Raw genomic sequence first — 25727 nt, 5'->3', positions numbered from 1 at the left:
TTGCCTAAGGTGAGATGATCTTTCGGGGTTCCTGATTCATGAAAGAGTCTGCGAGACATTCTACAGGACACAACAGATAGTGACTGAACTGACTTTGAATTTTCCTGCTTTATGAAAATGTCTGGGGGCTGGAGAGCTGGCTCAGCGGTTAAGAGCACTGCCTGCTCTTCCATAGGTCCTGAGTTCAATTCCCAGCAACCACATGGTGGCTCACAACCATCTGTAATGAGATCTGGTGCCCTCTTCTGGCCTGCAGGCATACAGACAGACAGAATACTGAGAATACTGTACACATAATAAATAAACCTTTAAAAAAAATGTCTGCTGGATAGCATGGGCCTGAAGGCTGAAGATGGATGCCCCAACGGTACAGAGGAACTTTGGGTGACTGTCCAGGCAGCGAGATGTCTCTGTCATTTCTAGAGTTTTAAAAGTTGCTTTTTTCTTGTTTGCTTAGGTAGTATTGTATCTTTCTGGAGTCTTTGATGGAGTTAAGAATAGTTAGTTATAGTTATAGTTTTCCTTATTTATGATAAAGATTATTGTAACTTTTACTTGATAACTGGTTTGTTATATGTAATTTTGCTATGTTAAAGTTAAAGCTTTTTTTTTTTTGTTTAAACCGAAAAAGGGGAAATGATGGAGGAAGGTCATTGGCTAATAAAGGAACTGCCCTGGCCCATTTTATTGGTTAGAGGATAGGTGGGAGGAGTAAACAGAACAGAACGCTGGGAGGAAGAGGAAGTGAGGTCAGACTCCACAGCTCTCCTCTCTGGAGCAGACGCCTCAGCAGAGACGCCATGCCCCGCTCCCAGGATGAAGCTCCGACCCAGGATGGACATAGGCTAGAATCTTCCTGGTAAGCGCACCTTGGGGTGCTACACACAGATGATTAAAAATGGGCTAAATTAATATGTGAGAATTAGCCTAGAAGAGAATGGGCCAAGCAGTAATTAAATGAATACAGTGTCCGTGTAATTATTTCGGGGCATAAGCTAGCCAAGCAGGCGGCCGGGGTGCTGGGAACGCAGCGCCGCCGCCCTTATCGCTTCACAGTTCAGCAGGATGAAGTCTCAATTCTGAACATCTATGCCCCTAATTTAAAAGCACCCACATACATAAAAGAAACATTGCTAAAACTCAAGGCAGCCATCAAACCGCACACACTAATAGTAGGAGACTTCAACACTCCTCTCTCACCAATGGACAGGTCAAACAGACAGAAACCTAACAGAGAAACAAGAGAATTAATGGAGGTAATGAATCAAATGGACTTAACAGACATCTATAGAACATTCCACCCAAATAGGAAAGAATATACCTTCTTGTCTGCAGCTCATGGAACCTTCTCAAAAATCGACCACATAGTCGGTAACAAAGCAAACATCCACAGTTACAAAAAATATTAGTAACCACCTGTGTCTTATCAGATCACCATGGATTAAAGTTAGAATTCAACAACAATGCTACCCCCAAAAAGCCTACAAACTCATGGAAACTGAACAGTCAACTACTGAACCATACCTGGATTAAGGAAGAAACTAAGAAAGAAATTAAAGTCTTCCTGGAATTCAATGAAAATAAAGAAACAACATACTTAAACTTATGGGACACTATGAAAGCAGTCCTAAGAGGAAAGTTCATAGCACTAAGTGCCCACTTAAAGAAAACAGAGAAAGCTCACATTGGAGACTTAACAGCCCAACTGAAAGCTCTAGAAAAAAAAGAAGCAGACTCACCTAGGAGGAGTAGAAGACTGGAAATAATCAAACTGAGGGCTGAAATCAACAAAATAGAAACACAGAAAACAATCCAAAGAATCAATGAAACAAAAAGCTGGTTTCTGGAGAAAATCAACAAGATTGACAAACCCCTATCCAAACTAATCAAATGGCAGAGAGAGAATTTGCAAATTAATAAGATCAGAAATGAAAAGGGGGACATAACCACAGACACAGAGGAAATTCAGAGAATCATTAGATCTTACTACAAAAGCCTATATGCCACAAAACTGGAAAATGTAAAGGAAATGGACACTTTTTTAGATAAATATCATATACCAAAGTTAAACCAGGACCAGGTGAACAATCTAAATAGACCTGTTAGTCGCGAAGAATTAGAAGAGGTTATCAAAAACCTCCCTACCAAAAAAAGCCCAGGACCAGATGGTTTCAATGCGGAATTCTACCAGAACTTCCAAGAAGAGCTAATACCTATACTCCTTAATGTATTTCACAATATAGAAACAGAAGAGTCATTGCCAAATTCCTTTTATGAAGCTACAGTTACCCTGATACCACAACCGCACAAAGACTCAACCAAGAAAGAAAATTATAGACCAATCTCACTCATGAACATCGATGCAAAAATCCTCAACAAAATACTGGCAAACCGAATCCAAGAACACATTAGGAAAATTATCCATTATGATCAAGTAGGCTTCATCCCAGGGATGCAGGGCTGGTTCAACATACGAAAATCTATCAATGTAATCCAGCATATAAATAAACTGAAAGAAAAAAACCATATGATCATTTCATTAGATGCTGAAAAAGCATTTGACAAAATTCAACATCCATTTATGATAAAAGTATTGGAGAGATTAGGGATACAAGGGTCATACCTAAATATAATAAAAGCTATATACAGCAAGCCAACAGCTAACATTAAATTAAATGGAGAAAAACTTAAAGCCATCCCACTAAACTCAGGAACACGACAAGGTTGTCCACTCTCGCCATACCTCTTCAATATAGTACTTGAAGTTCTAGCAATAGCAATAAGACAACATAAGGGGATCAAAGGGATTCGAATTGGAAAGGAAGAAGTTAAACTTTCGTTATTTGCAGATGATATGATAGTGTACATAAGCGACCCCCAAAACTCCACCAAAGAACTTTTACAGCTGATAAACACCTTTAGTAATGTGGCAGGATACAAGATCAACTCCAAAAAATCAGTCGCCCTCTTATACACAAAGGATATGGAAGCAGAGAGGGAAATCAGAGAAGCTTCACCTTTCACAATAGCCACAAACAGCATAAAATATCTTGGGGTAACTCTAACCAAGGAAGTGAAAGATCTATTTGACAAGAACTTTAAGGCATTGAAGAAAGAAATTGAGGAGTATACTAGAAAATGGAAGGACCTTCCTTGCTCTTGGATTGGGAGGATCAACATAGTAAAAATGGCAATTCTACCAAAGGCAATTTATAGATTCAATGCAATCCCCATCAGGGTCCCATCAAAATTCTTCACAGATCTGGAGAGGACAATAATCAACTTTATATGGAAAAACAAAAAACCCAGGATAGCCAAAACAATCCTATACAATAAAGGATTGTCTGGAGGCATTACCATCCCTGACTTCAAACTCTATTACAGAGCTACAGTGATGAAAACAGTGTGGTACTGGCATAAAAACAGAGAAGCTGACCAATGGAATCGTATAGAAGACCCGAATTTTAACCCACAAACCTATGAACACCTCATTTTTGATAAAGGAGCCAAAAGTTTACAATGGAAGAAAGAAAGCATTTTTAACAAATGGTGCTGGCATAACTGGATGTCAACCTGTAGAAGAATGAAAATAGACCCATATCTATCACCATGCACAAAACTCAAGTCCAAATGGATTAAAGACCTCACTATCAGTCAGAACACAGTGAACCTGATAGAAGAGAAAGTGGGAAGTACCCTACAGGAGATGGGCACAGGAGATCGCCTCCTATGTGTAACCCCAACAGCACAGACTTTAAGGGCAACATTGAATAAATGGGACCTACTAAAACTGAGAAGCTTCTGTAAAGCAAAGGACACTGTCACCAAGACAAATAGGCAACCTACTGACTGGGAGAAGATCTTCACCAACCCCGCAACAGACAACGGTCTGATCTCCAAAATATATAGAGAACTCAGGAAACTAGACTTTAAAATGCTAATTAACCCAATTAAAAAATGGGGCACTGAACTGAACAGAGAATTCTCAGCAGAAGAAGTTCAAATGGCCAAAAGACACTTAAGGTCATGCTCAACCTCCTTAGCAATCAGGGAAATGCAAGTCAAAACAACTTTGAGATATCATCTTACACCTGTCAGAATGGCTAAAATAAAAAACTCCAATGATAGCCTTTGCTGGAGAGGCTGTGGAGGAAGGGGAACACTCATCCATTGCTGGTGGGAATGCAATCTTGTGCAACCACTTTGGAAATCGGTGTTTCGGTTTCTCAGGAAATTCGGGATCAACTTACCCCTGGACCCAGCAATACCACTCCTGGGAATATACCCAAGAGATGCCCTATCACATGACAAGAGCATTTGTTCAACTATGTTCATAGCAGTATTATTTGTAATAGCCAGAACCTGGAAACAACCTAGATGCCCTTCAGTGGAAGAATGGATGAAGAAAGTGTGGAATATCTACACATTAGAGTACTATGCTGCGGTAAAAAACAATGACTTCTCGAATTTTGCATGCAAATGGATGGAAATAGAAAACACTATCCTGAGTGAGGTATCCCAGAGCCAAAAAGATGAACATGGGATGTACTCATTCATAATTGTTTTCTAGCCATAAACAAGGGTCACAGTGTCTACACTTGGTGATCCCAAAGAAGCTAAGTAAGAAGGTGAACCAAAGGAAAAGCATATAGTTGTCCTCTTGGCTATGAAACTTCATCTGGTGATGGATGGAGACAGAGACAGAGACCCACACTGGAGCACTGGACTGAGCTCCCAAGGTCCCAATGAGGAGCAGAAGGAGGGAGAACATGAGCAAAGAAGTCGGGACCACAAGGGGAGCACCCACCCACTGAGACAATGGAGCTGATCTATTGGGAGCTCCAAGGCCAGCTGGACTGTGACTGAAAAAGCATGGGATAAAACTGGACTCTCTGAGCATGGCCAACAATGAGGGCTGATGAGAAGCCAAGGACAATGGCACGGGGTTGTGAACCTACGTAATGTGCTGGCTTTGTGGGAGCCTAGCCAGTTTGGATGTTCACCTTCCTAGAAATGCACGGAGGGGGGAGGACCTAGGACTTACCACAGGGCAGGGAAATCTGACTGCTCTTTGGGCTGGAGAGGGAGGGGGAGAGGAGTGGGGGGAGGGGGAGAAGGGTGGGAGGAGGGGGAGGGAAATGGGAGGCTGGGAGGAGGAGGAAATTTGTTTTTTTTTCTCTTTTCTCAATAAAAAAAGGTAAAAAAAAATAAAAATAAAAAAATAAAAATTAAAAAAAAAAGATGTGTTCCAGCCTCTTTGCTGCTGGTAAGCTTGTATACAGCTGGGCTCTCTTAATTGGATCTGAGGACTTGTTTTGTCTTATCCGCCTCTCCTTTAATTTTTAATCTCAGCTTTGAATATGTTGCCTAGAGATTTAGTTTACTACCCATTTTGGTTTGGGAGGAAGGCTGTACCTCGACATTTCTTAGCTTTTCAAGGGGCTGTAACTAGACATTTGTTAGCTTTGCAATTAAAAATGACACTTACTTCAAAAAAAATTGTTATGTGTATCAATCATCCTGCCTGTTTTCTTCCACCAAGTCAAATGAATGCAATTTCTAAATGCCTTTTTACCCAAGAGGTCTTTGAGTGTTTTTTAGGCAGTACTTAAAATCATGGTTATACAACTGTAGAACAAAATCTGAAATAGTCACCACTATAATAAAATCAGCAATTAATTATGTAATTTTATGTATTTTCTGTTTTCCTTAAACCATTAAAATTTCTCAAATATAATAAGTTATTCATATAACAAGCTTTAATAATGTTTTATTGGTGTATCCATAGATTTAATTTCAGTTTAATGTATTATATGTTTGTTTATGTATTTATGTATTATGTCTAAGTCTATGATTTAGTCTATAATCAGATTCTTCTACAATCTTAATAGACTTTATCCAATACTGTATCCTTCTGTCTCCAATGACACTGTCTCTAAAGAAGCAGAACTCGATATACTTTGTAAACCTGAAATTAGGCAACTCAGAAGGTTCATTAGTGAATGTACATCACTAGGGATTTGCTTATTTAGTTCATTGCATTTTTATTAACTAAGCAGGTAGGAAGTTAGATGTCACCAATGCTCATTGCTCTAAGTCAGGGCAACAACTATCGTAAGTGGAGATGATTGCTGGGAGCCTTTGTTTGTTTTTACAGGAAGGAGGCTAAAATAGTACAATAGGGAAGCCCAAGAAACAGGATAAAGATAGATTCTACTGAGGTGTGTATGCTTCCTCAAGCCATTATGAACTTGACAGTAGCAAAAGTGGCTATAACTTGATATAAGAATCTTGATCTCAATTATCACTTTAATTTAGAAAATTTAAGACTTCAAATTTAAACAACCATTAAAAACAGTCACAATGGTAAGCAAATCAATTTTCTTGTTCTTACTATATTTATTTTGTTTGATCTCAGTTTTGTATACCCTGGAAAAGATTACCTCATAAAATGGGAAATAAATGAGAGATAATTTCTATATTTTCAAAGCATTTCTTTGCATATATAAAATATAAAATTTATAACAATATAATAAATATATAAATCTGTGCATAAAATGGAGAGATTTTTATGTACAAGAATATGTTTGCACTTAAGTGTTAAATTCAGCTGATGGCACATGCCTAGAATCTCAGTGCTAGGAAGGCTTAAAAGAAGCAATAAATGAATGTTAAAATCTGATAACTGTTGAGAAATCTATTAACTATATTGAGAACCAAACATGAAACAAATAAGATCTATGTGCACACGCTTAGGTAAATACCTGGTCCCTCAAAGAATGACAAATTGTGAACATTGAGGAATCATTAGAAATCTCTGTCCTCATTTGATTTTGAAAATAAAATAAACAAAAATCAGTTAGCTACACTGATAGCACTAACAGCCAACGGTGACAACACTGATTAACCTTACTCAGAAGACTGATCTCTGTGTCACCTCTGAGACTAGAGGTAGAGCTGGAAGAAGGCATTTTTGAGGACATCTGGGGAAAAGAAGGCAATTTCTCTGTTGTGACCTATGAATATAGACAGAGCAAAATATTAGTCTCTTTAAGAACCAAAGTATCCGTTTGTGGTGAAACATGTTTATAATCTCAGTAGGAGGCTGAGACAGGAGGATTGAGGTTTGAGGTATCCTGGATTATGTATCAAGATCCTGTCAACAAACAAAACAATTTTAATCATAAAATATACTTAATCATCAATTCATATAAAATGAAGTTATACAAAGTCAATATGGAAATGCTTTGCTTTAGAGGTCCATTTAAAAAGGAAAATACCTTTATAGACAACTGATTGGAAAACATATAATAGATAAATACACTTAGAAGCAGTTGATAAACAACCAGTTGCATGTGGGGTGGGCTGAGTTGTGCCAATAGTGAAAAAAGGTTTCCTTCCAAGGTTCCTGAATGAGTGTCCTTTCTTGTATATTAATCCCCGGTAATGTTCGCACAGGTTGCAGAGATGAGGGTTATCAGTACCATATTTTAACACAGGAACTGTTGAAAATACTGTAATTTTCTTAAGTAAAGGACGATAAAGGAAACACCAATTTGGATAATTTTGTCAATGGTTTAAAACATAAAAAATTCAAATTGACTTTTGCGACCTCAGAATTTGTAGAAAAGCCATAGTTTCTAAACGAATACATACTTATTGAAATTTAGCTACTACTGTTTATTTATGTAAATGTCCTCAACCAAGTTACAATCTTTCTCCTAGATTGGATTAGCCATTCTCCTAATTCTTTTATTCCATGTTTTATATTGAGGTTAAGACTGGTCTGTGCAGGAAAAGCAAACTAAAATGGGATGTGCGTGGGATGACAGAGAATCATCACAGTCAGGCTCTTGGAAATATATCCATCAACATACATATTGATATGAATGTATGTCCTCTGTATAATTATATCCTGCTCTAAGACCTTCTGTGTCGTGTACCACTCTGAATTGCTAAGTGGTAGCTAAGGGACAAAGCAACCCAATAAGGAGGCAGTATCAAGGGAACAACTAGGGAAGTGTGTGTGTGTGTGTGTGTGTGTGTGTGTGTGTGTGCGCACACACACACACACACATAGCTGAGCTGATATTTCTGCGTACACTGTACATTCATGATTGCTAAGTCTGGAAGTCTTCAGGATGAAAACACACACTGCAGTAGAGATTTTAGCTCTAGAGCTGGGACAGAGAGCTGAAGTGATTATCATACACAGTGATCCCAGGTTGTCTGACTTCCGTCAGCACTTCACAAAGGAACCATATGCTTGGGAAGTGCATCACAAAATTCCGGGCAATTCTGGTAATTCTTGAGCCAAAAGATACCTTTGCTGCCCATGAAATAGCAGAACCACAGGGGTTAGAAGTCCTTATACAGTAGGCATTTAGAGGGTAATGGTTTTTAAAGCTATAATAAATAAGAAAACCCTGGCAGATTTGAAACTGGGAATCTATAACAAAATATCTCTGAATGTTCTGTGCAGATCTAAGAGAGACCAGGAATCAGTAATGAGGAACCACACCATCACAACTTTCATCTTACTGGGACTGACAGATGACCAGCAGCTGCAGGTTCTTGTCTTTATCTTTCTCTTCTTTACCTACTCACTGAGCATAACTGGAAATCTGACCATCATTTCCCTCATTTTAGTGGACCCTCGCCTTAAAACGGCCATGTACTATTTCCTGAGAAGCTTTGCTCTCTTGGAGATCTCTTTCACATCTGCAAGCATCCCCAGATACTTGTATAGCATAGCAACGGGTAACAAAATTATTACCTATAATGCCTGCGTCGGCCAAGTATTTTTCACTGACCTCTTTGGTGTGACTGAATTTTTTCTTCTAGCTGCCATGTCCTATGACCGCTACGCGGCCATCTGCAGGCCTCTGCACTATGTGACGATCATGAACCCCACAGTCTGCAGGAGTCTTGTATTCTGTTCTTGGGTAGCTGGCTTATTTATTTTAATCCCCCCACTTAGCCTCGGACTAAAGCTGGAGTTCTGTGATTCTAATATCATTGATCATTTCATCTGTGACGCTTTCCCTCTCCTCAAAATCGCATGTTCAGACACGTGGTCCATGGAGCAGACAGTCCTCATCTGTGCTGTGTTGACTCTCATCATAACACTGGTGTGTGTTGTTCTCTCCTATGTTTATATTATCAAGACAGTTCTTAGATTCCCTTCTGCCCAGCAAAAGAGGAAAGCCTTCTCTACCTGCTCTTCCCACATGATTGTGGTTTCCATCACCTACGGCAGCTGCATCTTCATCTACATCAAGCCTTCGGCTAAGGAGGAGGTGGCCATTAACAAGGGTGTAACAGTTCTCACTACTTCCATTGCCCCTATGCTGAACCCTTTCATCTACACACTTCGGAACAAGCAAGTCAAGCAAGCCTTCTGGGACTCCATAAAAAGAATTGTAATAGTTCCCAAGAAATAAGACGGTGAAACCTAGCAAACATGGGTAGTAAACTTCCCAAACTTCTGGGTCAGGTTAATGTTTTCTGGATACTTTTGCTCATTGTGGTCACCTGCCATTCCAGCCCCCACGGACCTCTTTTAAGATCACATCCTTCCAGGTGTCCTTCCAGGTGTGTTAAAAGCTTTCAGAATTCATTACCCCTCTTCCACTTGAAAACTAAGAATACCCCAAAATAACAAAATAATGCAAAAAAATAGAAAAGCAATTGCCAAGAGAGTTTTACATCTTCAGCAAAAATTAAGTCACAATTTTTCTTCTAATCCAAAATTTTCAATTGGTTTATTCACTAATTCATTTAATGGATATCAGATCTATATGTTCTTTCTTTAAGGCAGGCACTGTTTGGGCACTGAAAACAGAAGAAGACACAAACAAAAAAAAATCAATACCACCCCATATGTACTCTCAGTGATAGAACAGAGAGTGGGAACAGGCTAATGAGTGGCTAACCAAAATGTTGTACATGCACAACATGGAATGCTTTTAATCATAAAACAGGATGAAATTCTATCATTTGTGATAGAGGTGGGATAGGACAATTCTGCTGAAGTAAATCAGGCACAGACAGGCAAGTAAGTATTTCCCCTCATATGTGGGTTATATAAGGGCTGACCTCAGAGAAGTGGGGAACCAGAAGGTGTTTATCAGGAGCAGGGAGGAAGAGAATGCTGGGGAAACTTTTAACTAAATTGCGGGTGGGTAGAAGTCAGATGCTACAGTTACTGCATACACGATTGCTGCAGAGATAATGGTACCATACAATATCATTCAAAAGCCTGAAAAAATTCTGAATGTTTTTATCATACAGAAATTATTAATGTTTTAAGAAACTAAATTTGTATCCTGTGTGTTCTTGTATCAAGACATCATGTGATACTTCATAAATATGCACACTTGTTATGTTTTAAAACATATCTAAAAATTAATATGTAATAACTTTAAAAGAAAAAGGCTTGCTCTGAAATAAATGATTGCCATGAATGAAAATGATCTCTTTTGATCTCATTAAATCTATCAAAAATGCTCATACATAAAAAAAATCATCATTAATAGATGGGTATGGTGGCACACACCTTTAACTCCGGCCCTTGGGAGGCATTGTCATCCTGGTCTAGAGAGCAGGTTCTAGGGCAGTTATGGCTACACAGAAAAACTCAAAAAAAATTAATATTATTAACTATAGTGTTTGGTGGGGGAGGGTAGGACAGAACATTTATTCATTCCTTCAAACAACCATATTTCTTACTTTCTTTATTTAAAAATATTTTCCTTTTATTGAAAGATTCTTTTCTCACACACTATTTTGTTTTTGTTTTTTTTAATTTTTTTAAATATTTATTTATTTATTATGTATACAATATTCTGTCTGTGTGAATGCCTGCAGGCCAGAAGAGGGCACCAGACCTCATTACAGATGGTTATGAGCCACCATGTGGTTGCTGGGAATTGAACTCAGGACCTTTGGAAGAGCATGCAATGCTCTTAACCTCTGAGCCATCTCTCCAGCCCCTCACACACTATTTTGTGATTATAGTTTCCCTCCTTCTGCTACTCCCAGTTCTTCCCCTCCAGATCTACTCCCTTTCGATCTTTCATTAGAAAAGAACAGATGTCTAAGAGATAATAGCTAAAAATGACAAAATAAAGTATAATAAAAAGGAAGCAAAAACCATCGTATCAAAGATGGTCAAGACAACCCCAAAGAATACAGATGCAAAGGACCTGGTTCTGACCCATATTGGCCCCGTGTTTGCTTCTTCAGTCTCTGAGTTCATATGAGCTTTTCTCAGTTGATTTAGAGGGTCTTGTTCTCTCTCTGCATAACATCCAGCTGTGTATCTCTGTCTTGTTCCCATCTGCTGCAGAAGGAAGCTTCTCTGTTGATGGCTGAATAAGGAACTGATCGATAAGCAAGAAAGAATGTCATTAGAAAGCATTTATTCCTACTTATCCTGTTTTTTAAAGATCAGAAGTATTTGGTTTTACCCTAGGACTCTGGACTATCTAATCTCTAGTTCTTGGTCATCCAAGAAATGCCAGGTATGGGTTCCATCTCATGAAGAGGGTCTTAAGTCAAATCAGATATTGGCTGGTCACTCCCCCCACCTTTGGGCTACCATTACACTACCATATATAGCAGACAGGACAGATTATAGCTGGGTTGATGTTTGCATTTCTCTTTTGGTAGCCTGCAGAGTACCTTACCTTCCTACACCAAAGAAATTAGAATGTAGAGGCAAAAGCTACATGTAGGTACCAGCTCAACCTCTCCATGTTCATTGAGTAGTGTGGGTGTTGTCCTCTGCATTACCCCTCCCCACCACACCTCCACACAACCCACTCTCAGTTTGTGAAGTGCAACCATTGTCTTAGAACAACTTGGGTTGTTTGGGGATTTCCATGAGACTCACTTGGCCAACAACCCAATTGAGTGCAACCCAGGTCTGCTACTGGAAGCTTCATTTGGTAACAAGAGATGGTCAGTTGAGACTCCATATCTCCATTTTTAGGAGGCCTCATTAGGATCACCTTCATATATTTCAGAAAGTTTCTGCTGTACTATGTATCCATATCATCCCTCAAATGCCTCTCAATTTCAGTTGTCTCTCCCAGAATTCCCTCCCTCAACCTGATCTCCCTTCCCCACTTGATCCTTCTGTTCCCATCTCCACCCACTCCCAATAAACCCATAAAATTTTTGGTTCCCCTTCCCATAAATATTCAGGTGTACCTCCCTTACCCTTTCTCTATACCTAACCTCTCTGGGTCTATGGACTGTAGCCTGGTTATCATTAACTTAATGGCTAACATCCATATATAAGCAAATGCATTCCATATTGTCTTTCTGGGTCTGGGTTACCTCACTCAGAATGATTTTTTCTAGTTCCATCCATTCTCCTACAAATTTCGTATTATAATTTTTTAACAGCTGAATAATACTTTATTGTGTAAATATATCAAAATTTTCTTTATCCATTCTTCTGTTGGGGGACATCTAGGTTGTTTCCAGTTTCTGGCTATTATGAATAGAGCAATAATGAACATGGCTAAGCAAGGGGGTAAGATGGAGCTTCCTTTGGGTATATGCCCAGGAATGGTATGGGGGATCTTTTTTTTTAAAAAAAATCACTGCTTGGCCCATTAACTCTAGCTTCTTTATTTATTTATTTCTTTATTAAAGATTTCTGTCTCTTCCCCGCCACCACCTCCCATTTCCCTCCTCCTCCCCCAATAAAGTCCCGCTCCCTCATCAGTCCAAAGAGCAATCAGGGTTCCCTGCCCTGTGGGGAGTCCAAGGACCACCCATCTCCATCCAGGTCTAGTAAGGTGAGCATCCAAACTGCCTAGGCTCCCACAAAGCCAATACGTGCAGTAGGATCAAAAACCCATTGCCATTGTTCTTGAGTTCTCAGTAGACCTCATTGTCCGCTATGTTCAGGGAGTGCGATTTTATCCCAGGCTTTTCAGACCAGGCCAGCTAACCTTGGTGAGTTCACGATAGAACATCCTCATTCTCTCAGTGTGTGGGTGCACACCTCATGGTCCTGAGTTCCTTGCTCGTGCTCTCTCTCCTTCTGCTCCTGATTTGTACCTTGAGATTTCTGTCTGGTGCTCCAAATTGGGTCTCTGTCTCTATCTCTTTTCATTGCCTGATGAAGGTTAATATTCAGGAGGATGCCTATATGTTTTTCTTTGGGTTCTCCTTATTTAACTTCTCTAGGATCACTAATTATAGGCTCAATGTCCTTTATTTATGGCTAGAAAACAAATATGAGTGTCTGAGGAATCACAATGTTGATTTCTATAGTGACTATACAAGTTTATACTCCCACCAGCAATGGACAAGCTGGGTGTGGTGGTATACACCTATAATTCCAGCACTCGGGAAGCTAGGATAGGGGGATCAGAAGTTCAGGGTTCTCTTCTGCTACATATCCAGTTGATACACAAACTGAGGCATGAGACCATCTCAAAAAATAAGCAGTCATAAATACAAAATCAAGTGACAAGCTAATCAAAAGGTGCCATAGCACAGGGGATTACTAAATGGCTGTTCCTATTTTCTGGAAATTATAAATAGGGCAACAATTACCATGAATGAGCAGCTATCTCTTTCATAGACTGTAAATTAAGGGATATATGCTGAAGAGTGGATAACTATGTCATATGGATTTATTTCTAGCTCTTGAGGAACATTCACTGATTTCCATAATGGGAGCGCCAATCTGCAGTGAATAAGTGTTCCATTTTCACCACATTCACGTCAGAAGTTCATGGAGTAATCCAGTTCCAGAAAGATGAACTATATGTTTTCTTACATATAATGTGCATGTTAGCCTTGAATCTTCAGACATGCATGTTCTCTTTGGAAGGCCCTAGAGATCAGAATATTAGTAAGGGTGATATCAAGAGAGAGGAGACATAATAAAGTGGTATAAAGGACTAAAGGGTCTAATGGTACAGGATGGGTTTAATGGAGAAGGGAGTAAGGGGAGGGTAGATAAGGGAGAGTAGGGAAGGATAATTAATGCTAAAGTCATTCAGAAAAAGGCATATGGAAACATACTGCTGTAGAACCTTCTTAAAAATACACACACACACACACACACACACACACACACATATATGCATATATATGTAATGTGTAATTACCCTACAATGGGACAAAAATGCCCCTACTAGACAGCACAGAATAACAAATAAAAAGCATAGTGACAAGAATGTGTTGCCCCTTTGGGGGTTGTTGACAAGTGAGACCCCCACAGAACCCCAAATATTACAGGCTATTGCTCATATTCTTGGTTACCTTCAAAATGTTATAGTGAGACCCTGTTGTTGAAAACACCACATATTTGACTTATAACATAGAGAAAACAAGTTGGTATACATGTGGAAGCTTCATCTCTGCTGGTTAGATTTTTTTTAAAGCACTGGAATGAGCTGTGCACTCTACTAGAGGAGAAATGGAGTCACCAGTCTTGGCATGCTGTGAACTTAACAAGCTACAGCGAAAACCAGCCTGTCAACACAAGCCCACTGGTACAACTGTGGTACAAATGTCAAAGTAGTAAACACTCCTTTCTGACTGTATTTAAAGAGACTGGTTTTATCCCATGCATTTTCAGTCCCAGTCCAGCTGGCCTTGGTGAGCTCCCAATAGATCAGACCCACTGTCTCAGTGGGTGGGTGCACCCCTCGCGGTCCTGACTTCCTTGCTCATCTTCTCCCTCCTTCTGCTCCTCATTGGGATCTTGGGAGCTCATTCCGGTGCTCCAATGTGGGTCTCTGTCTCTATCTCCATCCATCGCCAAATGAAGGTTGTATGGTGATATGCAAGTTATTCATCAGTATGGCTATAGGATAGGGCCATTTCAGGTTCCCTATCCTCAGCTGCCCAAGGAACTAACTGGAGTATTTAAGGCCCACAAGCCAAACCTATACCTGGCACTGTGATTAGTACAAAAAAATTGTGGGTAGATAGGCCATAGGCTATAAAGGTTAATCAAATGCTATAATTATATTATATTGTTTTTCTAGTTGTAACTCTATTATGGCTTGTTATTTTTTTAGTGGTAGCTAAGTACAGAAAAATATATTAGGTATTGAAGTATAAAGTCCAGTGTGAAGCTTTACAGCTTCAGAATGGCTAATCTGACTGCATAGATGTTCGTTGAGATGTACAGTCTTTAGGTCTGGTTAATTTTCATGCATGACTTTCTTATTTGAAGGTTCTTTTTAATAAAGTTGAAATAAATAAGTAAAAGATCATAGTATTAGACTGACTCTTAATGTCTGCTGTTATGTTCACGGATTAGTGCATCAGTCACTGCTCACTGCAAATGGATGGAAATTGACACAGAGACCCACGACTGACCCAAGTGTACATGATAAGAGGCTATGGAGTCTGCAGCCCCAGGGGATCATTTTGAAAATAGGGATGGAAAGATTCTAAGAGCCTTAGATGGTGGACGACTACAAGGAAATGGTTCCTGGTTTCGTCGTGATACTTACATGTATGAATTCAGCATCTGACACTACACAAGACTTACGCAGGCTCAGGCAGATAGAATTCCAGCATGGAAAGTTAGTTTTCTTTATGGGTTCAATCTTTAGTGAGTTTACTGTCCCCCAGTGAAAACCACACATCCAAGAGTGTATGGACAGCCCAAATTGTACATTGTGAGTTTCAAAAAAGAGACACAAAGTTGGGTGGGTATAGAAGGGGGAGGATAAGGGATAAATCTGATTGAAATATGTTGTATAAAATTCTTTTTTTAATTAATTAATTTATTTATTAAAGATTTCTGCCTCCTCCCTGCCACCGCCTCCCATTTCCCTCCCCCTCCCCCGATCAAGTCCCCCTCCCTCTTCAGCTCGAAGAGCAATCAGGGTTTGTATAAAATTCTTAAAGATCTAATAAAATGAGGCAAACTAAAAGTGATTTAAAATATAAATAGAAGTTGAAAAGCATATAGTGTGCATTACAATATATCTCCTTGGTCATTTTTTATAACAGTTTATACAATTAAGTGAAAAAGGAAGCTATAGCTGTAAATAATAGAAAAATCGTTCTAAGATTTTAAATTTTTGCAACCATTTACTTTCAAATATTAAATGGAAATTTGCTTCAAGTTTGACAATGTTTTTGTATTATCAACTTAATACCTGAGGAAAAATTAGAAGTTGTGATATATTTAATCTTTCATCTTTCATTAATGGTGAGGGGAAAACACAGGAGACACAAGCTGGTTCTTGGCCATCTAAATTTTTCATTTCCTTTTGTCTTGGCCTGTTCCTGTTGCTATGGCTGCATCTTTGGGTCTCTAAGGACACTGCCCCCACTGAGGCATCTCTCAGGACTTTGAGCTCAAGTTCATTACAGAGACTAATTAGTGATGTCTGAACACAGGTCACTGAGGACTCAGACAATTATTTATTTAGTTTCAGGTTGAAAAATAAATCAAATGCAAATTGTAACAGAATACCAAAAGAAATCATCATGTCAATGGTTTGAAAAAACAGAGGACAACATTTGTGGCTACATTTTATTTTCAACCAAAGAAATCAAGAATGTGTGCCTAGGATAAAAGAGAACAAAATTCCAGAGTGTTGGAGATGAAAGAATCTCAAGGGACTCTAGGGCTTGACCTTCCCACAGTACAAGAGAGAAAGTGGGCATGGGTGCACTGAAACGAGAAGAAAGTTCTACATGAGCCTTTGCTGGTAGGGTCTCTGCATCCAAATAGACTCCGGGACACTTGCTGAAGAATCCGCTGAAGCTGCTGTTGGCTCTCAACAGAGTAAGTACGGTGACTACTTCATTCAGCTTCATATTTTGTGATGATTTACTCTGGTAAACATATCAACCTAGCATAAATCAACTGCAAATCAACCAAATTCAACTGTAATTATTTATATAAATTGTTACATAAAAATGCACAGAGAGTTCTGGGTTGTGTTTTCGGATGCTGCTTTTCATCAAAACCTGAAAATAATGTAAATTTACAGATGGTCAGTGCTGTGATTCATAACCTCACTCTCCTGTTTTAAGGGGAAAGGTATATGCATTAAAAAATCATCCAGCATGATAATTTATCCTGATGTGAACAAAGTTGGTTCTCTGGAAAGTTTTAATAAAAAATATCTTTGGAAAATGCAATTATTTTTTTGAAACTTTGCCTCTTGAAAGCTAGAATTACGGCTGTAATAGAATAAATCAGGGTCGTTTTGTAGCCAGGGCTCTCACACAGCAGTAGAGGAATAAGCGAGTTACCACAAACTAACTACAGGAGTAGACACTAGGAGATCTGAGTTAGCAGCAGAAGGGAGGCTGAAAAGATTGCATTCCGTTAACCAACATCATCCAGTCTCTATAGTTCCCAGGAATGTCATGGATCTTCAAAAGCCACTGCTGGCTCTCAGTCCCATTGCTGGTGACAATAAACCTGCCATGTAATTAAGGGGACATGTAGCCCTCATTTCTTGATGCAGAGACTGGTTTAAAAGCAAAACAGCAACTGTTCACATAGCATGGGATTTTGTTAAGAAAATGGAAACAAAATTGCTTTCTTTTCAAGAATAACTCAAACACTGAAGATGTTCTTTCAAGCATCAAAATACACTTGGTTAAATGGGCTGCTGATACTAAGTGTCAGCTGAGAAAAACAATAGTACAGCTGTTACTTTAAATCAAAAATTAGTGGCCGGGCGGTGGTGGCGCAGGCCGGGCGGTGGTGGCGCAGGCCGGGCGGTGGTGGCGTTGGCCGGGCGGTGGTGGCGCACGCCTTTAATCCCAGCACTCGGGAGGCAGAGGCAGGCGGATCTCTGTGAGTTCGAGACCAGCCTGGTCTACAAGAGCTAGTTCCAGGACAGGCTCCAAAACCACAGAGAAACCCTGTCTCGAAAAACCAAAAAAAAAAAAAAAAAAAAAAAAAAATTAGTGAATCCCTAACTCTTATTTTCATACACCATTGAAATATTAACTAAAGAAAATATAAGGTAGAAAATGGTAATGAAATCCTAAAATAGAAACTGAAATGCTGAATATTCCACAATGTAATTTTCTGAATGGAAACCTGATAGGACAGAACCTATATCAAACAAAACCGCCAAAAATCTTAAAGAAAAAACAAAACAGACATGGTGGTATTCATCATTAATCCCAGCACAAGGGAGACAGAAACAGGCAGATCTCTGTGAGTTCGAGGACAGTCCAGCATGCATATATAGTGAGTTCCAGGCCAGTCAGGCCTCCATAATAAGATTGTGTAAAAGAATTAATCTTGAAAAAAGGTATGATAAACATATTTACTGTGTTGATTCGATAACTGTTCTGTGACCGGGCCACACTGAAAGGTCAAGGAAAAGTTAAGTAAAGGTCATTCGAAGACAACATCCTGGTACACAAAGGTACGAAATAAATGAAGCTGTTATTCATAAAGGTGACATTTCTAAGAATTAGATAACTGTGCAAAAATGTGAATAGACTTTGCAGACATTTTAACAGTCGCAGAAAATAAAGAGATATGTAATAGAATATAGGAAGTTGTTTTAAAAGTTGGCAAACATTCATGTTGTTTTTAATAAAGGTGAAACTTTTAAATGTTAACAGTTCATAAAACTAGAGAGAGTTCTTAGCTTTTAAAACAAATGTAGTGTCGTAAGATAAATGGACTTCAGTGCATTTATGGAGATGTAAAAATATTTGCTCCATATCACTATGTAAATAGCATGTGAATATTATGTATAAAGGTATGTGAATTCCTTGATTGAATACATTACTGGCAGATGGCTCAAGAAAACTAATAACTTGCCAGTAACAAAGTTGTAATGACGGCTTACGTAGGGAGGAGAGGCTACGTGGCACTTTGAACAGCATGGGAAGCAGCAGTGAGTTTATTCACTAGTAACTAAGTCTCTTGGTTCAAACGCAAAAGAAAATAACAAATGCAAATATAGAAAAATACAAAATTTTAAAAGTGTAATCCAGTCCATAACAGGGGCTGAGTTAATGGCTCTGTCAGTGAGGACACACGTGCAGATTCCCATCAACTACATAAGTAGCTGGTGCTGTGGTATGTGCCTGCAATCCTTAGGAAGACCCCTGGAGTTCATCGGCCAGCTAGCTCTGCCAAATCAGTAAGCCCCAGTACTGTGAAAGACCTTGTATCGGAAAATAAGATGGAGAGCAATAGAGGAGGTACCTGGTGTGGACCTGTGGCCTCCAGATGCATGTTCATTCAGATAAACACCTGAACACCTGCAAATACACACATGTGCACACACAAACACATGAACATCTGCAAATACACACATGTGCACACATAAACACATGAACACCTGAAATACACACATGTGCACAGATAAATACCTGAACACCTGCAAATACACACATGTGCACACACCAAACACACAAAGAAAAGTTTAAGTCAGTCACCAACCAGTTTGACGATGAAGCCCAGAAAGAGGATAATACCCCTTTCAGTGTGCAAGTCCATGGTATAGATTTATAGTCTGCTAAACTATTTCTTACACTTTGATTACTATGTAGAACTGTGTTGATTCCATCCTGGTTAAAAAGAGTAGAGCTATCCCTGATTTCAGTATGCTTGCTTTCTCAGAGAGAGTGTGAAGCAGACACAGGAGACAAATGAGCAATGCAAACGACGGACATTTAGGCTGCTCTTAGTAAAGCGACATTCAAACTAAACGTCAAAAGTAAGTAGTAATTCAGAATCAGCACATAGAAAGCCTTGTAGTATTTTAAACTTGGTTTTAAACTCGATAGTAGTGATAAGTTTTTAAAGTATTTTCCATCCACAATACACTGAAAGCATAAAGGATATATGTTTTTTTCTCACCTTGGAAGAAACATTTTCTAAATATAGTCGATTGTATATTCCAGTAAACAATGAGTATCAACTCCACACTAATTAAGAAATATAAAAATAACCAGAGACATTATAGACCAATGAAGAAATTACAACTTAAAACAGAAAACATACATCACAAATGCATGCTTAATCATCACGGCAAAATATAAAATACAAGTTACAGTTAAAGCAACACAGCCTGTTCGTGGAATCCAGATGAGTTGTTATATGTTTATATTTTATCAAGAATCAAATATTCTAGGAAAGGCATGATTGCATTTGATTGGGAACCTTTCAAATGCAGAAGAAATAGACATACGAAGACAATGCTTTCATTGAATCAGAACACATTGTGATTCAAATAGAATACCATACAGAGGAAGATCCAGTTAGATACAGACTACAAACATAAAAATGAAGAATATTAATGTTGCAACAGTTATTTATTTTTCTTAAAAAATGTATCACAAACTGCCAAACCAATTGACTAAAGTAAGTTGTTGAATAACTAAGCTCGCAGGAATATTGACAGTATCAGCTACTACTTACGGAAGAAAGTACACATGAATAAGTTTACTAGAACACTCTCTGCTCACTGCTTTCTGGCTTTGCTACTGTTCAAGTGAGACATCTCTAAATTTTTCATGAAGACTGAATAATTCAGTAGTCAGTGATGAAAAACAACACAGTAACCACCTTCATTCTGTTGGGACTAACAGATGACCCTCAGCTTCAGGTTCCAATTTTTGTGCTTCTATTTTTTGCCTACATGTTGAGTGTAACTGGGAATCTGACAATCATATCCCTCACTATATTAGATTCCCACCTTAAAACACCCATGTACTTTTTTCTACAAAATTTCTCCATATTAGAAATTTCATTTACATCTGCCTGTATCCCTAGATATTTGTACAACATAGCAACAGGAGACAGGTCCATCACTTACAATATTTGTATCATTCAAGTGTTTTTTACTGATGTTTTTGGAGTAACTGAATTTTTTCTTCTGGCCATTATGTCCTATGATCGCTATGTGGCCATCTGCAAACCCCTGCATTATGTAACCATCATGAGCAGCAAGGTGTGTCAGAAGCTTGTCCTCTGCTGCTGGCTGGCTGGCGTGCTGATCATACTCCCACCACTGACCCTGTTCCTAAACTTGAGATTCTGTGACTCAAATGTTATTGATTATTTTGTCTGTGATGCATCTCCTATCTTGAAGATCTCATGCTCAGACACTTGGCTCCTAGAGCAGCTGGTGATTGTCTGTGCAGTGCTGACCTTCATTCTGACCCTCGTGTGTGTTGTTCTGTCCTACGGACACATCATCAAGACCATTCTGAGATTCCCCTCTGCCCAGCAAAGGAAAAAGGCCTTTTCCACCTGTTCTTCTCACATGATTGTAGTTTCAATCACCTATGGAAGCTGTATTTTCATTTACATCAACCCTTCAGCAAAGGAATCTGGGGCTATCAATAAAGGTGTGGCAGTTTTAATGACATCAATTGCTCCCGTGTTGAACCCTTTCATTTATACTCTGAGAAATAAGCAAGTGAAACAAGCCTTCAGTGATTCCTTCAAAAAATTTGCCATGATCTCAATGAAGAAAAAGAAAGATCAAATATAGAATAAAATATTAATTAATAATAAACCATTAAAGTCCATATATGTTTCTCTCTTCTTGATTGGATCTGTATTGGATGAACTTTCTCATGAATTTTTGAGAAACAGCAGAACACAAGTGATATAAAAATAGAAGTGATGAAGCTGGAGAGATGGCTCAGAGGTTAAGAACACTGGCTTGCTCTTCCAGAGGTCCTGAGTTCAATCCCAGCAACTGCATGATTGCTCACAACCATCTATAATGATCTGGTGCCTTCTTCTGGCATGCAGGTATACATGCAGACAGAATACTATATTCATCATGATAGATAGATAGATAGATAGATAGATAGATAGATAGATAGATAAGATTTATAATGGGAGTCAAAAAAGAAAATAGAATTCTTTGCTCATGTTCTCCCTCCTTCTGCTCCTCCTTGGGACCTTGGGAGCTCAGTCCAGTGCTCCTGTGTGGGTCACTGTCTCGATCTCTATCCATCACCAGATGAAGATTCTATGATGATATGCAAGATATTCGTCAGTATTGCTCTAGGATAGGGTCATTTCAGGTTCCCAATCCTCAGCTGCCCAAGGAACTAACTGGGAACCTCATCTTGGGCACTAGGGAGCCCCTCTAGGGTCAAGTCGCTTGCCCACCCTAAAGTGGCTCCCTTAACTAAGAATTGTGGTTCCGTGCTCCCCTATCCACCTTTCCTTTATCCCAATTCTCCCGTTTCCCAGGTCCCCCCTCCTTCCCTTCTACCTTTTCTCTCCCCATCTCCCCTTACCCCCATCCCACCCCCCCCCCAAGATCCCATTTTCTCCCCGGAAATTTGGTCTACTTCCCTTAGCGAAGAGGACAACTATATGTTTTTCCTTCAGTTCACCTTCTTCCTTAGCTTCTTTAGGTTCACCTATTGTAGACTCCGTGGTCCTTATTTATGGCTAGAAACCAATTATGAGTGAGTACATCCCATATTCATCTTTTTGGGTCTGGGACACCTCACTCAGGATAGTGTTTTCTATTTCCATCCATTTGCATGCAAAATTCGAGAAGTCATTGTTTTTTACCGCAGCATAGTACTCTAGCGTGTATATATTCCATACTTTCTTCATCCATTCTTCCATTGAAGGGCATCTAGGTTGTTTCCAGGTTCTGGCTATTACAAATAATACTGCTATGAACATAGTTGAACAAATGCTTTTGTCATTTGATAGAGCATCTCTTGGGTATATTCCCAAGAGTGGTATTGCTGGGTCCAGGGGTAAGTTGATCCCGAATTTCCTGAGAAACCGAAACACTGACTTCCACAGTGGTTGCACAAGATTGCATTCCCACCAGCAATGGATGAGGGTACCCGTTCTTCCACAGCCTCTCCAGCAAAGGTTATCCTTGGTGTTTTTGAGTTTAGCCATTCTGACAGGTGTAAGATGATATCTCAAAGTTGTTTTGATTTGCATTTCCCTGATTGCTAAGGAATCCACCCACTGAGACAGAGGAGCTGATCTACGGGGAGCTCACCAAGGCCAGCTGGACTGTGACCAAAAAAGCATGGGATAAAACCGGACTCTCTGAACATGGCGAACAATGAGGGCTGATGAGACACCAAGGACAATGGCAGGGGGTTTTGATCCTACTTAATGTGCTGGCTTTGTGGAAGCCTAGCCAGTTTGGATGTTCACCTTCCTAGATATGGACGGAGAGGACCTAGGACTTAACACAGGGCAGGGAACCCGGACTGCTCTGTGGACTGGAGAGGGAGGGGGAGAGGAGTGGGGGGAGGGGGAGAAGGGTGGGAGGAGGGGGAGGGAAGTGGGAGACTGGGAGGAGGTGGAAACTTGTTTTTCGTTTATGTTTTTTTTCTTCTTTTCGCAATAAAAAAAAAGAAAAAGAAAATAGAGGTGATCAGTAGTATGATGGAGGCTTAAGTAAGAATATGGACTAAGGGAGAGGAGATCATGAGAAGAGGGTTAATAACAATGATGTGTAAAAAGCATTATGGAAACCACTATTTAGTAAGCTAGTTAAAATATATTTTAAATGAAATTGAACATATGTACTCTAACTGGGGGGGGGGGGCGGTTATACTGTTCCCAGACGCTACAAGATATGAAATGAAAATTCCAGAGTCAGATATGGGGTACCTCCCTATGTCTTTTTTATTAGGAAAACCCCAAAGACCTCCAAAACAGTACAGGATACTGCCCCTGCTCTTGGATGACAATCATAACTTATAATCTTATTGTTGAAGACACCACATGGTTTGGTTATACGACATAGGATAAATCAGCCAGGAACTGTACTGGAAGCTTCCTCCCTGCTGGCTAGCTTACCTTGTACCAGAAGATGCCATGCAGGGTGCTAGGGGGAAAGATATTAATTTCCTAACCACCAGTGAGCCTTCTATGCTAAAATAATATTGATATCCATGAAAGAGGTACTGACTGGTGCTATAAAGTCACATAGGCTACAGGAGTAACCAATTACTTTCCAAGTGAATTTGAGACGCTCCCTACTGGCAAAAATTTATGTCTGGTAATACAAATGTAGTATGATTATAAAGAGATCGCAGACCCTAGGTGGGAAGCTGCTCCTGTCGTTTTGCTAATGCGCATGTCTAATGCGCCTCTAAATATCTGTGTTTATCCCCACAAAATAGTGCTATCTTCAAAACTGGTCAGAGCAACTTCTTTTTGAAGAATCAAAGATTCATAACTGGTAAAAGTGTTGAGACTAAGTTGAGTGATTGACCCAAATGAAGACAGTTATCACCATGAGGTTCAGAAAACCTCAAGCAGATCATAGAGAACAAAAGCAAGGCTAGAATGCAGAAGAGAGCTGTGCAGTGCGGTCTTCGGGACATGGCAGAATGGCAGTGCTCGTGGACTCACACAGCTGTGATGTGCACAGAACAGAGACCATCAGTACTCCAGCAAGGATGTGGGAGGAGCAAATGAGAAGCCACCCCCTTTTTAATTTACTTTTTTATTTCACTTTACATTCCATCCACAGTTCCCCCTACCCCTCCTCCCACCCACCCCTCTCTATACCCCATCCTACCCCATCCACTCCTCTCAATGGGTAAAGGCTCCCATGGGAAGTCAACAAAGTCTGGCATCTTAAGTTGGGGCAGGACCAAGCCCCTCCCCCATGCATTAAAGCTGAGCATGGCATCCCGCCATAATGGACTCCAACAAGCTAGCTCATGTACCAGGGATAGATTCTGCTCCTGCTGCCAGGTACCTCAAAGATAATCCAAGCTTCACCACTGTCTTCCACAACATGGAAGGCCTAGTTTGGTCTCATGAAGGCTCCACAGCTATTGGTCTAGAGTTCCTGAGTTTCCACGAGCTTGGTTCAGCTGTCCATGTAGATTTCTCCTCATGACCTTGACCTCCCTTGCCCATATATTCCCTCCTCCCTCTCTTCAATTTCATTCTCGGTGCTTGGTTGTGGATCTCTGCATCTGGTTCCATCAGTTGCTGAATGAAGGTTGTATGATGTCAGTTGGGGTACTCACCAATCTGATTACAGGGAAGACTAGTTAGGGCTCCCTCTTCACTATTGTTAGTAGTCTTAGCTGGGGCCATCCTTGTGTATTTTGGGGAAATTACTTAGTACCAGGTTTCTCCTTAATCCCATAGTGACTCTGTCAAGATCTCTCTTTCATTACTCTCCCACTTCATCCCTCTCCCCCCTCGACCATCACATTCTCAAGTTCTCATCTCCCATTCTGGAGGGTTTTTTATGACAGCTTTTATTTCCTCATGACTTATAGGTCAATTTAAATTGTTCACCTGGTCTTGATTTAATTGTAATATATGGTATTTATCTAAAAACAAGCCCATTTCTTTTACATTTTCGAACGTTGTCACATATTGGCCTTTGTAATAAGACCTAATGATTCTCTGAATTTCCTCAGTGTCTGTTGTTATGTCCTCCTTTTCATTTCTGATCCTGTTAATTTGTATGTTCTCTCTCAGCCTTTTGATTAGTTTGGATAAGGGTTTGTCAGTCATGTTGATTTTCTCAAAGAACCAGCTCTTTGTTTCATTGATTCTTTGGATTGTTTTCTGTGTTTCTATTTTGTTGATTTCAGCCCTCAGTTTGATTATTTCCAGTCTTCTACTCCTCCTGGGTGAGTCTGCTTCTTTTTTTTTCTAGAGCTTTCAGCTGTGCTGTTAAGTCTCTAATGTGAGCTTTCTCTGTTTTTTAATGTGGGCACTTAGTGCTATGAACTTTCCTCTTAGCAGTTGATGTGGGAAG

At 39.6% G+C, this 25727-nt stretch overlaps 2 protein-coding genes across 2 annotated transcripts; both read left to right on the top strand.

Annotated features, from left to right (window-relative positions):
* Window positions 1-8507: 8507 nt before the first annotated feature.
* LOC121461546 (olfactory receptor 6C2-like) lies at window positions 8508-9443 on the top strand. The gene has a single exon (XM_041672656.1). The coding sequence runs from the start codon at window positions 8508-8510 to the stop codon at window positions 9441-9443; it is 936 nt and encodes a 311-aa protein (XP_041528590.1).
* An 11088-nt stretch (window positions 9444-20531) lies between these two features.
* Window positions 20532-21485, top strand: LOC121461479 (olfactory receptor 6C2-like). The gene has a single exon (XM_041672569.1). It carries the CDS (start codon window positions 20532-20534, stop codon window positions 21483-21485), a length of 954 nt encoding a protein of 317 aa, XP_041528503.1.
* Window positions 21486-25727: the final 4242 nt, after the last annotated feature.

Source organism: Microtus oregoni, unplaced genomic scaffold (assembly GCF_018167655.1).
Source record: "Microtus oregoni isolate MIOR12 unplaced genomic scaffold, Mior012 000001F_ref0000356, whole genome shotgun sequence".
Classification (NCBI taxonomy): Eukaryota; Metazoa; Chordata; class Mammalia; order Rodentia; family Cricetidae; genus Microtus; species Microtus oregoni.
The sequence above is the reverse complement of the archived record's forward strand: the minus strand, read 5'-3'. Positions and strand labels throughout refer to the sequence as shown.